General features: G+C 38.8%; 1 protein-coding gene across 1 annotated transcript in view; it reads left to right on the top strand.

Annotated features, from left to right (window-relative positions):
- Nucleotides 1–12,817, top strand: part of LOC6052342 — a 106,622-nt gene extending 93,805 nt beyond the window's left edge. The window contains exons 6-7 of the mRNA XM_038266757.1: nt 9,322–9,698; nt 11,921–12,817. Coding sequence (XP_038122685.1) covers nt 9,322–9,602 — 281 coding nt within the window. The 3' untranslated portion in view covers nt 9,603–9,698; nt 11,921–12,817. The remainder of the gene's footprint in view (nt 1–9,321; nt 9,699–11,920) is intronic.
- Nucleotides 12,818–13,418: the final 601 nt, after the last annotated feature.

Below are 13,418 nucleotides of genomic sequence, written 5' to 3'. Positions count from 1 at the left end.
GATGTGTTTTTAAGGGAATTTGAAAAAAAAAACTAGGAATTACATATGTTTAAGAACTTTTATTATCATTTATATATATTTTTGCCTGCGTCCACTTGTTTGATGATGTATTTCCGAAACTGGAAGTCTGGAGCAACAGAATGTGTCAAATGCGCAGTTATCCAAAACATATAGATCTGCACGACCTCCTCACCAGAGGTGCTATGTGTCTGCCGAATCTAACTGCAAACCGCCCAGTTTAATGCAGTTACACATTCTGATAACCTTTGCATAAGCGTTAGCTGCTATCAGGGGGTTATGCTTACAGTTGCGCTAATGCTGCTAGTGCTGCTCGTGATACATACGACTTGGCAGAACTCCTGCCCATTCCATCGTCATCGTTCCGTTGGGCGAGCTTGCCACGGCACTACCGGAAGAGCTGTTGGTCCCAGTACTGCTTATTGATCACTGATCTGATTCTGGCTGGACAGGATTTGCTGAAAGTGTCCATCGAGTACCTACGTCTCGGCTTTCGGATTTGGTGGTTCCGCCTGGCCTGCTTCCACAGCAGCTGGTAAATCTCGTACGTCCAGATGTACTTGATGTTCTCGCTCGATTGTTATTATGCTGTTCATGTAAATTAAAGTGGGATGAAAGTTGGTTAAAGCTATGGTCTACCATCAGGAGATCAAATAGCTTTACCTCTCGATCCGCAAATCGTTCAGCCTTGCTGCACAGAGCCAACTTCTCGAAGATGATCGCCTGCCGCAGTGGTTTCTTGCCGGCCTTTCCCTCTCAGACGATGCATTTGTTCTGTTGTAGCAGTCGACCATGCTTCTCTTGTGGACATCGCAGTCCCACAGGTAATCTATTGCGAGCAGGTCGTTACCGTGCCGCAACTTTAACGAGCCCATATATTCCGCCTTTTGCAGCTACCACAATTCTTCCCGGATTACCACAGGCAAAGGCCTAAGCTGCAGCAGCACCAGAAATGCACTACCGACCTTGATCAGGTGGACCTTGCCGCAGGGAAATCTATAACGAGATGTTAGTGAACGCCATTTCCTACTTAATTTTTCTTTCTCACCACCAGTTTGACCAGGAATGCTGCTAGGGGAACTTGCACATTCACTCGTTCCGCTGGCCGCACAAGTCCTGAATGATATTTTCATGTAGCAGCTCCTGGGTATAGGTCTTGGCCACGTACCGAAGCGATCGCTCGTAATCGAAAACAGCCAAATCTTCTGTCTCGCTCCTTTGTAATGAACACCGCCCTCCGAAGCAACCAACGCCTGACATTCCGGATCAAACTCCGGCTTGAACACTTTGCTCTACATTTTATCGTCCTGCTCGCGTTCTCTTGACATTTCTGCACACGGTCCTGCGAACTCCCCTCGACGACGAAAGAATCCGGTGCCAACCGCAGTTCTATCGGTTGTCCAAGTTCCGATCACCGTAGTTACGATCTCGCTGCTGCTAGTGGTCAAGCGGGAATGCTCGGTCTCTGTCCAGGAACAAGGGTCCGCCGCGGGTCTGCGAGTGGCGCCTTCGGACGTCGAACATGGTCGTTCATGCTAAAATAAAAGCGTCTTGCAGTTGATACCCCTTTTTTCCCCTTTTCACTTTTTATTTACTTATTTTCGCCAAACCATTGGAGCCGGGAAAGCGATATAGAGGAGAAAAGCAACTCGCGACAAAATTTTGAGGCTAGGAATTTTGACAGGTATGAGTTTCATAAAGTATTCGCCTCTTTTTCTCTTCCACAAAAAAAAATGGGGACAATGTAGCTGTCAAACTAGGCCAAAATGTTGAAGTCACTCACAAAATGAACTTTGAGTGATTTGAGTTCATTTCTGACGTCACGATTTTCTCCTCTATCTCCGTGCGCAAAACAACTTTAATGGGCAAATGTCAATATAGAAGGCCGACCCTGCTCACGAGAAGGATAGACTCTTTGTTTACGATTCGGCATTGGCCCATTTACATTGTTTTGCTAGATTTGGATTAGTTCAAAACTTAATCACACAAAGATTTAATTTTTTAACCGTGCACAATTTCACCTAATTCTCTTAACCGTGTACCATTTGGTTTGATTTATTTTTGTTTTGACGTTTTTACGCTGTATCCTTTCATCGCGTCCGTGAATATTTTTTGGTGCTTCGCTAGTGCACTGCAGTGAAAATTATAAAAAAATGATGCAATTTCTGGACGCGCAGTAAGATCTCGATTGCATCGGTAACATTTGCGTTCTGCTGCGGTTTCAGCGGATTCAACACGAAGACGGGGACCTTGTTAGCCTCTTCTAGAAAATCCTCCCGGACTAGAGGGAAGTGAATGCGGCGGCGGTGTGTGTACGTCATCACGATGTACGTCATCACGATGGACCAGGACGGAGGGAAGGGCCATTCTGACGCCTGCAGCAGCAGGATGGTGATTGCAGTAATATGGTATGTTTTATATGCGAAATTATGTCATTCTCGAATTGCTTTTGTTTGATTGCTCTCCTCCTTTTTCTCAGGTCTTCCCGAGCCAGCGCCCAACGCTGGCCCAAGGTGAAGGTCGAGCTGAGGCATCAGCAAACTCCTGATAGTTTGCCAACTCAGATCACCCAGACGAAAGTGAGAATTCGAACCAGTAAACGCCGAGGCAGTGCCGCTAAAGTTGGAGGGCAAGCATGACGCGAACAGATAGCAGATTTGACAGCTCCAGGACACCAAGTGTAAACAGATTCCAGTAGGGAGCATGGACATCGAACACACCCAGTAGCTGCTACAGGAGGTGGGCGTGCAAGCCGGAGGTAGAACGATCCAGATGATCTGTGGTGAGGATCAGTCAGCTCGAAATGTGCTGCAGGTTGCTCACCGACAAGAACAGCTGACAAACGTCTCCTAATAACGGGGTGGGTTAAGTTGGTGAAGGCGGCGAGTACCCTCTGAGAAATGTAACGCTCCGATCAGTCTGATGGTTGAATAAAATCAGGCTTACAAGTTCCGATCGGGGCGTTAAATTTCTCAGCGGATAGTAGCATCGAACCCAAAGTTACGAACAGCATTTGTTTATCGAAGGCGCCAACCGCAAGTGACTTTGCATCAGCTGATGACAGCATTGAAAGCATAAACAAGTAAACCTAAATTCCTTGTTTCAAGGATAGATACTTAGTGTTTTTGTTTTTCTTTTCAGATTCTACTAGAAATGATCTAACGTAGCCAGAGATTTGCCATAGAAAATTAAAAATGTATATATTGCAAAATAATAAAAAAGCTTTTATGAAAATGAAGTTATTTGGTCATGCAATATTAAAATTCGAAATTCCCTTGAAATCCCAATAAGAATTATTTGACTTGAATGCATTTCAAATTGTATCAACTTTTTCAGAAATCGTAATTTACCATGAAAAACTGCTAAAATAACTATTTAAAACCATTAAAATACCATTTGAGAAATGGTGAAATCCCTAAAATATATACGCAAAAATGAACTTTCAAAAAGCATTTGATGAAGCTTCGCTAGAGGAAAAAAGTCAAAGTAGTTATGTCACAGACATAACCGGAATGGCGTAGACTTACGTAAAATTTAGATATGTGGACATGTGGGTTTTCCATATATTAATTTGAAAAATTAGCTATATTCTTTAAATAGATTTACGGAATATGATCATGAATGGGAGATGGAATTCAGCTAAGGGCGTTATTTCGGGGTGGTAGTGTTTGGTGGGAATGATGAACAAGAAGAACTCTTTCGTGAGAAAATTGGTGGCCCTAAAAAGGACCGATTAGAGTTGGATGGTGGCGTTGGTCGCAAGGCTGCAGCCGGGAGATGTTCTGTCCAGATGGGTGATAGGCCGCGGTGGATGCTGCATTTTCTGAAACTTTTGTGGCACAAATATCCCCAAACGAATCAGCCTCGAGTAAAATTGGATCATGTTCCTCACTTAACTGCTCAAGATCGTGAGGCATGGCCGTCGAAGAAGACGAACGAACGGCAAAGAGAGGAAAGAAAGAGACGAAGGAATTTTAGCGAGCCGAATGGGGGAGGGGAGAGGGGCATAGGGGTTGGGGGCGAGCAGCCTCAGAAAGCTGTTCAATCCGTCGCCCCCGAAGACCAAAATTTGTTCCTGAAATTTAAATTCAAATTAGCTCGTCCCGGTGGGACGAGGGCAACTCTTTCAACACTAGAATTTGATGAGACGTAAATCTTTCAGAAGCGCTCGCCGCGAATGCGACGAGCTAGTTGGATGTCCCGATTGTTTAACAACCAAGGCTTGACCCACGAGAGGCTTTTCGGCGGAAGGCAGCAGGCGCGCGCCTCCCGGGTGGGACGAGGGATGGGGATTGAAGCACCTCCGAACCACAGCAACCACGAAAGATCCTAACGGTCCGGCCATCGAGAGGCAACTGGCTGACGGTGACGACGAGAAGGCGATGCGCACTTCTTTTCCAGTTCTGGTCCCTCTCTCCTGCTGCTGCTGCTCTGGTCTCTCTCCTGCTGCTGCTGCTCTGGGCTGAGCTTTCCTGCTGCTGCTGCTGCTGCTGCCGGTCCGACGTCTGAGACGTGAATGATGGAATGGGCTCTGGCGCGCGTTCTTATGTATGATTTCGACCCGCTACTTCCCCTCCTTTTTCGTGACCGACACTCGGTCGCGTTGCTCGGATGATTTTCTCCTCAAAATAGGTACTTGACATTCCCGTCCGTGAGTGGGAAGCGCTCATTTTGCTTGCAAAATCTCTGCATTTTGAAAACATTTTAAAACATTCAATTGTTTCAATAGTTAAACTATTTTGCCAACAATGAAAGTTTTATAGCAAATTGCTGAATAATTTTCGAATCGAATGGCACATAAATCGTGTCGATTCGATTAGAGGGAAGGAAGATATAAGCGTTTGACGGATGACGCAGTAATCCAGGGCCTTCGGCCCGGGTTTTTTGGAATGACACCCCAGTACCTTCGACAAAGACGTAAGTCTACGTCAAAATCAAATAGTGAATATTGCTAACAACATATATGGGGAATAGTTCACTATTTGAGAGACGGTGAGGAATTAAAAAAACGATTTACCAAATAGTGGCTACACTATTTGGTAAAATGTTGATTGAATTTTTAACAAATGATTTTCAAACGGTTTTTTTCTATGCGGGTTGTTATTGATTGAAATCTTTGAATGAAATTTAATACATTAAATGTATTTCGATCATGCTTTGTTATCCGTTTGTTTTGATTTTTTTTTGTTATTGACTTGATTTTGCTAGAAAAAATAATAACAATGCCAAGTATATTCAGTACGATTTCTCTGTTATTATCTGAGTTACTATTACAGCTAATCTGGGTATTTCAAAAACATGTTGAGATTTTGATTTAACAGGTTTTGAACTTCTCGTGTTATTATGAGTTACACTCAACCCCCGGTGGTTGGTCACTTTTTCGTTTGACACTTTTTTAGTTTGTACCCCGTTGGTTGGTCAAAGTCAAACTAAAAAGTGACGAACTGTCACTTTTTACACGGCGCTCACGCACACTATCAAAACAAACGTTTAGTAGTGTGTGTGAACTCCGTGTAAGAAGGGTGTCAAACTAAAAAGTGGGGGTCACTTTCGTTGGTTCGTTGGACAACAGTTGGTGTCAAACCAACGGGGTTTGAGTGTAGTAAATCGTATCGAAACTGGTTATTCTTGAGTTATTTCCACCTTCTTGGGATGTTACATTTTTTGGCATAACTAGAATACCTCATATTTCTTCTTTTTTTTCAGCAATCAGAGGTCCAATCAGGGTTACCAGGTCAAAATTTTAAAAATCTGGCAAGGTATCGATAAAAAATCTGGAAAATCTGGTAGATGAAATTCTAACAATTCCTGATAGTGAATTCCTAATTAATTCAAATTCTGGTAAAATTTAGATATTTAACTAATTTTAAGGCTTCGAAATGTTGAGTTTACATTTTTTTAAGAAAAGCACATTCGATTTTTTTTCAATTATATTTGTTCATTTCATTTAATAAGTTTATCAAAATGAGCAGATAGTAAAAAAATCTGGCAAAATCTGTCAATATTTATTATGGCAGACACAGACATTTGAAGAATCTGGCAACCTGGCGTCTCTGGGTCCAATCTTGAAAATTACTTAGACAAATTTATAGGAAATTTTCAAAAAAATATGAGTGGCCAAAACCGAAATACTGCAAAATTTTCCAAAAAATCAAACTTTGTGAGGATTTATCTTGAAAACGGTGCACCATTTTGAGCATGAGCATGAGCATGGTTGACTGCCAATGAGCTGCTACTCCGTTATTGACAGATCAGCTGAAGTTAAACAATGAATCAAAAATGATCAGTGGGAGCCAACCATCCGTTCACTGTTTAACCCCTGAAGACCCCGACTTTATTAGTCAATACCGGCGCCCTCCCAAGAAGCCTGCAGTTCAACAAAGGGGAGGAATGTTAGTCCGATAGTTGAAGTTGCAGACTCATCAAGCACATAGTTTTTCGCTATATACTTGTTGATACCGCTTGAGACCGTTGAATCCACAGCATCTCCTTCAAGCATCACGTGATTATTTATTTTTTTGGGTTAGTAGGATAAGGTATTGGCTTTTCGATGCCTCCCGAGCTACGATGCTATGGGGAGGACTTTCATAACAAACCCGTCGGCGAGCCTTCCGAGCAACGATGCTATGGGAAGGTCTTTCTAATTAGCACACCAAAACACTCGCGCACAGGTATTTAAATACTGAATAAATGTAATTTTTCATCACGATTACCCAGACGACATTGATGATAAAGGAAGGACTTTTCTACAGTCATTTACAGTAATACTTAAACTTATTTTAATGCAACAATTCACACGACGTCGTGCCTCCCGATCAACGATGATGTAGGAAGGACTTGAGCAAGCCAATCAGGATGAAACACGAAATAAAATTCTTTTCTTTTCACACACAATGCCACATAATTGACCGCGCGTCACCACCCAACAAATTGAACTGATTTTCTTCTGCTTGTGGGCAAGCCAACTAGGATGAAACACGAAATAAAATTCTTTTCTTTTCACACACAATACCACATAATTGACCGCGCGTCACCACCCAACTAATTGAACTGATTTTCTTCTGCTTGTGGGCAAGCCAACTAGGATGAAACACGAAATAAAATTCTTTTCTTTTCACACACAATGCCACATAATTGACCGCGCGTCACCACCCAACTAATTGAACTCATGAAAACGGTGCACCATTTTTATTTGAAAATCAGTTTTTTGGGTACAGTTTTTACAATGATGTTTTACAATAATTGTTCAAATGCTACGTCCAGAGATTTTCGCGACATCAGACCCCCCTTGCTTCCTCCTGTCACCTATACCTTTAACATGGGCTGACACAACCTCCCCATCGTCCTCTTTCCGACCTCGTAATTTATGAACGAACTCTTGTTCGCACGAATCAGTGGCATAAAATGGCTTTTTTGGTCATAGGGAACGATTGAATTGAAAAAAAAATTAAACTATGAGAATAACGCTCTAGGCCAGCTTGCTGTATTATTAGGCCTTTAAGGCAAATCTTCAAATGGATTTATATTTAATTCATTTAGTCTGTTAAATGTATCGACGTCGTCGTGCTATCTTGTCGCACCCGCCATTTTGACTTTCCGAGAAATACGCAATTTAATGTTTGACCTTGAATAAACAAAAACGAAAGCACACAATGTAAACAATAACAAACACGTTTGGTTTTGCTGACCATTATGTGCATTGTCCCGAAGTTTGGTTGAAGTTGGTTGGGGACCATCCATAAACCACGTGGACACTTTAGGGGGTATGGCGATTGTCCAGATTTTTTTGTATAGACAATTGTCCACGAGGGGGTTCGAGATTACCAAAAAAGTGTCCACGTGGTTTATGAATGGTCCCTTGCTGGAGTCCCGAGTCATAATTACAATTGTTTACGCGTAGACTACCGCGGTAGTCTAACTTGTCGCACTTACATCAATTTTCAAGTAGTGACAAGATAGCACGACAAGATTGAAACTACTTTCATGTGTAAAGTGACAAAAATGCACGGAGTTTTTTCGGATATCGTTGAATATCTCAGGATTGAAATCGAATTTTGGGGATCTGTGAAGGTCAAAAGGTGAGGCATTGTGAGCTGCACAAAATGGCGTTCTTACTCAATTTGGCCCAAAATACACGCACGACAAGTTAGCATGTCGGCGACGATATGACGATGTTCAATGGTCGACAGTGACCAATAATGACGATCCAGCTATTTCCGCTATTGACAGCTCATCAAAGATGGAAGTGCCGTCGCGCACGCACCCCTGCCGGACTCATTCACCCCCGCGAGACGAATCGCTTTCAATCTGTCCGTTTTGAATTAATTTCCAAATCGCAAGCCAATATCGTCATCTGCGCTGAATGCACACATCTGAATAGATGCTCCGACACACAGCACACGCACACTGACCACCTGCTTCCGGCAATCAATTAGTGTCAATCCAGCGCTCGGTGCGCCCGTTGCAGAGAGCCCGAGTCAAAGCCACTCCATTTAATACCGGGACTTGGGCCGATAACAATTAATTATGGGAAACAGGTGGGCAGCGCCGTTTGAACGCATCATCATCATCAAGAGAAATCTCGACCTCCTTGTGTTGTGTTATGTTCTTGGATGGAGTCTCAAGTTCAGCACTAAGCAGCGGTATCCTATTTCAATTAATATCACATCTTGTCATAATCGAATTGCGAGAGCTATTAGCAGGAAGTGAAACTAAGCTAATAATGCGCAGTTGTGAGATCCCCCTACTTTGACGGGATTAGAAAGGACCTGTTCAAACTGGAACACAATCAATCAAGAGGACAGTCATTTGTAAATCGTATCTTAATTGAAATCAATGTTTACATGGGAACACCGTAAACTTTCTACGAGATCATCAGAAAGAGTCTTTATTTGTTTTGCATCAACAGTTCCTAGTATTTGTAACGTAGATTCCGTGATCACATTTCTTTCGAGTAAACAGTCTAGACATCGAAAGTGTGCGTGGTAAGCTAACAATATAATACGAAGAAATAGAATTAATTACGAACTTCGTCTGCTGACCGAAACTTCCCAGAACAACACTCTGCAAACGTAATGTTGTTTATTTTTCTACAAATTCTCACACCCACACACCCACACAACTGGTTGTCTCAGATCCTCCACAGTGAAGCCAAACATGCATAAAAATTCAATTTTCTTGCCATTTTCTCGCCTGGCCCCACCCCAAAACTCAATCCGAACCAGAGAAAAAAACCGCTCTGTCACCGCCGAGTTCCGTCCAGGAGTTTCATTTTTCTTCTTCTTCTCCCGCTTCTTCTTCCAGCGTCCTCCAAGGCGTCTTCGTCGTCCAGTTCGCAGCTGTCCCGGCCGCACCACCGGTGGTCATCGATGGTGTTACGACCTGTGCTGAGCTGGCTTGCTGGCAACACTGGCACCACCACCACCAAAATCACCGGTCAAAGTCAGCTGCAAGATACGGGCCAAAGTTGGACGTCCCAACTGTTGGGTGGGACAACGCTTGCGGCGTTTCTTCTCAGTTGGAATGCTGGAGCTTCCGAGCTGCTGATAGCACTGCCGATGGCGACGATGTTGCTGCTTTTCTAACCCGGTCGAAAACAACAACAACAACAACAGATTCCGAGATTGGCCCCGACAGATAGGGCAGTTGATGGTCGTAAGGAACGGAAGAGTGCTGACACGGTAATTGAAACTATTTTTAAGTTCGACTGTTGATACAGGATTCGTTAAAGTTTGAAAATGCCAAATAACCTTTGAGTTGAATTCAGTTTAAAAAAATATTTCTTTGGTTGTTCTAATATGATTTATACGATTTAGTTGTTAAAAACAAGTGTTATAGGTTAGATTATTTTAAATACTTACAAAAATGTCACGATGTAGATGTCATTTTGAAAACATGGAACTTTGTCCCAAGGAATAGATTTATTTTCTAAAAAACAAAAATTGTTATTCTTAAAACATATTTTCAAACTTTTATGAAGATTGGAAAGAATTTAAAGAATTAAAATAATTTAAAGAATTTAAGGGGCTGCATACATCTAAAAAATCAACAAACGTCATATTTACGAATATTTATTCTTCTTCATGAAACTTTCAGGAGTTAATGGAAATCATTTATTGAAAGGATTTATCAAAAGATGATTTCCATTCACTCCTGAATATTTTATAAGGATATTGCATGGTTGTAAGCGTTTTTCTCGAAACACCGAGTTGTTTACGGGTGTCACGATATTTCGATATTGGATGGACCAAATTGGCTGAAATCTGCAGTGAGAAGTCACAAGACGTATCCCGTGGGCATGACGATGCACGATTTTGAAATCTCGTTTCTTAAAAAATTATAAAAATCAAAAGCTGACGATTTTTTATATGTAAAACAGCAACATATTTTTATTTTTTTTAATTTTTTTTTTTCGTTATGCACACAGGGCGGGTTTAATGATAATGTCTTCATTTTGGTGCGCCTATTTGGCCTAAGTGTTGAGATATCGTAGCGTTTTTTGAAACTGCTAACTTCAAATAACTATATCTTGGCAATAATGCAACCAAATGTCTTCAAATTTATGTTGGTAATAGTTGAAAATTTTTATTTTAATGTTTTGAAATAAATTAAAAAACAAGTTTGAGTGAGGGCTCATACCAACTTTTGAATTTGTTGCCAATTTTCATATATTTGAAGAATTTAAAGAATTTAAAGAATTTAAAGAATTTAAAGAATTTAAAGAATTTAAAGACTTTAAAGAATTTAAAGAATTTAAAGAATTTAATGAATTTAAAGAATTTAAAGAATTTAAAGAATTTAAAGATTTTAAAGAATTTAAAGAATTTAAAAAATTCAAAGAATTTAAAGAATTCAAAGAATTTAAAGAATTTAAAGAATTTAAAGAATTTAAAGAATTTAAAGAATTTAAAGAATTTAAAGAATTTTAAGAATTTAATGAATTTAAAGAATTTAAAGAATTTAAAGAATTTAAAGAATTTAAAGAATTTAAAGAATTTAAAGAATTTAAAGAATTTAAAGAATTTAAAGAATTTAAAGAATTTAAAGAATTTAAAGAATTTAAAGAATTTAAAGAATTTAAAGAATTTAAAGAATTTAAAGAATTTAAAGAATTTAAAGAATTTAAAGAATTTAAAGAATTTAAAGAATTTAAAGAATTTAAAGAATTTAAAGAATTTAAAGAATTTAAAGAATTTAAAGAATTTAAAGAATTTAAAGAATTGAAAGAATTGAAAGAATTGAAAGAATTGAAAGAATTTAAAGAATTTAAAGAATTCAAAGAATTTAAAGAATTTAAAGAATTTAAAGAATTTAAAGAATTTAAAGAATTTAAAGAATTTAAAGAATTTAAAGAATTAAAAGAATTTAAAGAATTTAAAGAATTTAAAGAATTTAAAGAATTTAAAGAATTTAAAGAATTTAAATAATTTATAGAATTTAAAGAATTTAAAGAGTTAAAGAATTTAAAGAATTTAAAGAATTTAAAGAATTTAAAAATTTAAAGAATTTAAAGATTTTTTTTTAAAGATTTTCTACTTTGCTCTGTTTTTTAGTTGATTTTCTTGCTAAGAACAATTTTATTTAACAAAATCGCCAAATCTTCTGCGATTTGACAGACTTGGTTATGTTTTTTTTGTATTTAACATTTTTGTTTCTCATAACACAATTTGTTGAAAATTCAAACAGCTTCAAAATTTAATGGACGAGTGATTGACGAAAAATTGCGTTATTGAGCTAACTTTTTCAAAATGAACTGATGTAAAATTACATAAAACATAAACTTTAATGTTATTATAAGTAATTTTTTGCTGTTGTTAACAGTAAGTTCACAATCACCTTTTCGGACAAATTTTCATGGAAACTAAAGAGACGTGACTCATACTTTAAATTTCGCATCTTTCAGTTCTTGCTTCCCATCCCCCAAATACTGCCTGCCTTGGTCGAGTAATTTGATAAGGCACACCAAAGAAGCAAAAGACGCAGCAAAAAAAATCAACTTCGGAATGGAAAAATAACGAGCACCGCTCGTGTTACCAATACAAGTCGAAGTCCTCCCCTCCCAACAACGTCTGAATCGAGAAAAACACATTTGCTGTGCGGTTTGTTGTCATTTGAATCGACGAGTGAAACAGTAGAGTTTTGTATTATAATGTGAATGTAAAGTGTGTAGACAGCAAAAAAAAGGAGAAAAAAAAAGCGAGACGTCGAATCAAGCGTCAAACGAAAGAGGAGCTATTTTTTATGTAATGATGACGAAAATGCGACAGAGTCTAACGAGAGCGAGAGAGAGAGAGAGAGAAGGTAGATATTTAAATTTTAATATGAGATAAGAGATAACACTAGCTGATAGCGAATAAAACTAGAACAATACCATTAGGATAACGAAGAGAAGCTGCGCTGCATGCAACCCCTAGAAAAGCGAAAGAAAACAATTCGAACTGAACACGACGGTTGTACAGGATAACAGAGATGCTAAGCTATGATGTAAAGTGACACTAAGTATTATGACATATTGAAAAACATAAACTGCAAATAAAAAGACAAGCAAACTCTTGCAAATTTACTCCAAAGTTCTGCGAAATGGGTCAAACGAAAAAAAATAATAAAAATAACATAAAGAAACAGTAAGTAAATTTAGTCGCAAACTCTTTGTGCTCTGCAGAAATGAAGAAGAAAAAGAAAAAAAAAACAGTGTAAAAATTATCTGTGCAGAATGCGATTGTAAATTGCGCCTCCCTTTAAAACCGTTGTATATTGAGAGAAAATCTATTGATGAATAAAATCTGACAAAACAAAATGATGGTGAAGAGTTTTTTTTCGTTTATCCGAAAATCACATTAGAATTCACAAGATAAACCGCAGGTTCCCCTGTGGCCTGGAGCGTCATAAGAGAAGGAACATAAACGGTAACCCCATTATCATCAGGGAACTTTTTTTTATTTCGTTTTAACATTCTATCAGCAGGTGGCTCTGGCTATGTAACAGACACAACCACTATGGTAAAGAACAATATTAGATAAAAAAAATAAGTTCTTTTAATAAATTTGAAAAAATGGGAATTGTTGTATCGAAAACCACCAGCTCTTAGGTCAAAGTCCTTTGTCAAAATGGCAAGGTAAGTGTTAGTAAAACAAAATCAATTAAGATGAAAAACATCACACATTTTTTGATACTGCATTGTAAATAGAAATTTCCCGAAGAATGTGCTGTTTCTTTGTTTGCTATTTCTAAATACTTCAGGAAGGAAAAGCACCACTGCAAAAAATATATTCGAAAAACTCAGAAGATTTCCAACATTTTTTTTATTTACTTTGTTGATCTGATCGCTAGTTGCTGAGGCAGAGCCTCTGAAAGGTAAAAAAATGTATTAAAAAAACCTATATTTTGTCAATGCCATCTGA

The sequence above is a fragment of the Culex quinquefasciatus genome, chromosome 1, assembly GCF_015732765.1.
Source record: "Culex quinquefasciatus strain JHB chromosome 1, VPISU_Cqui_1.0_pri_paternal, whole genome shotgun sequence".
NCBI classification, from domain to species: Eukaryota; Metazoa; Arthropoda; class Insecta; order Diptera; family Culicidae; genus Culex; species Culex quinquefasciatus.
This window is presented reverse-complemented; position numbering and strand designations above follow the sequence as displayed.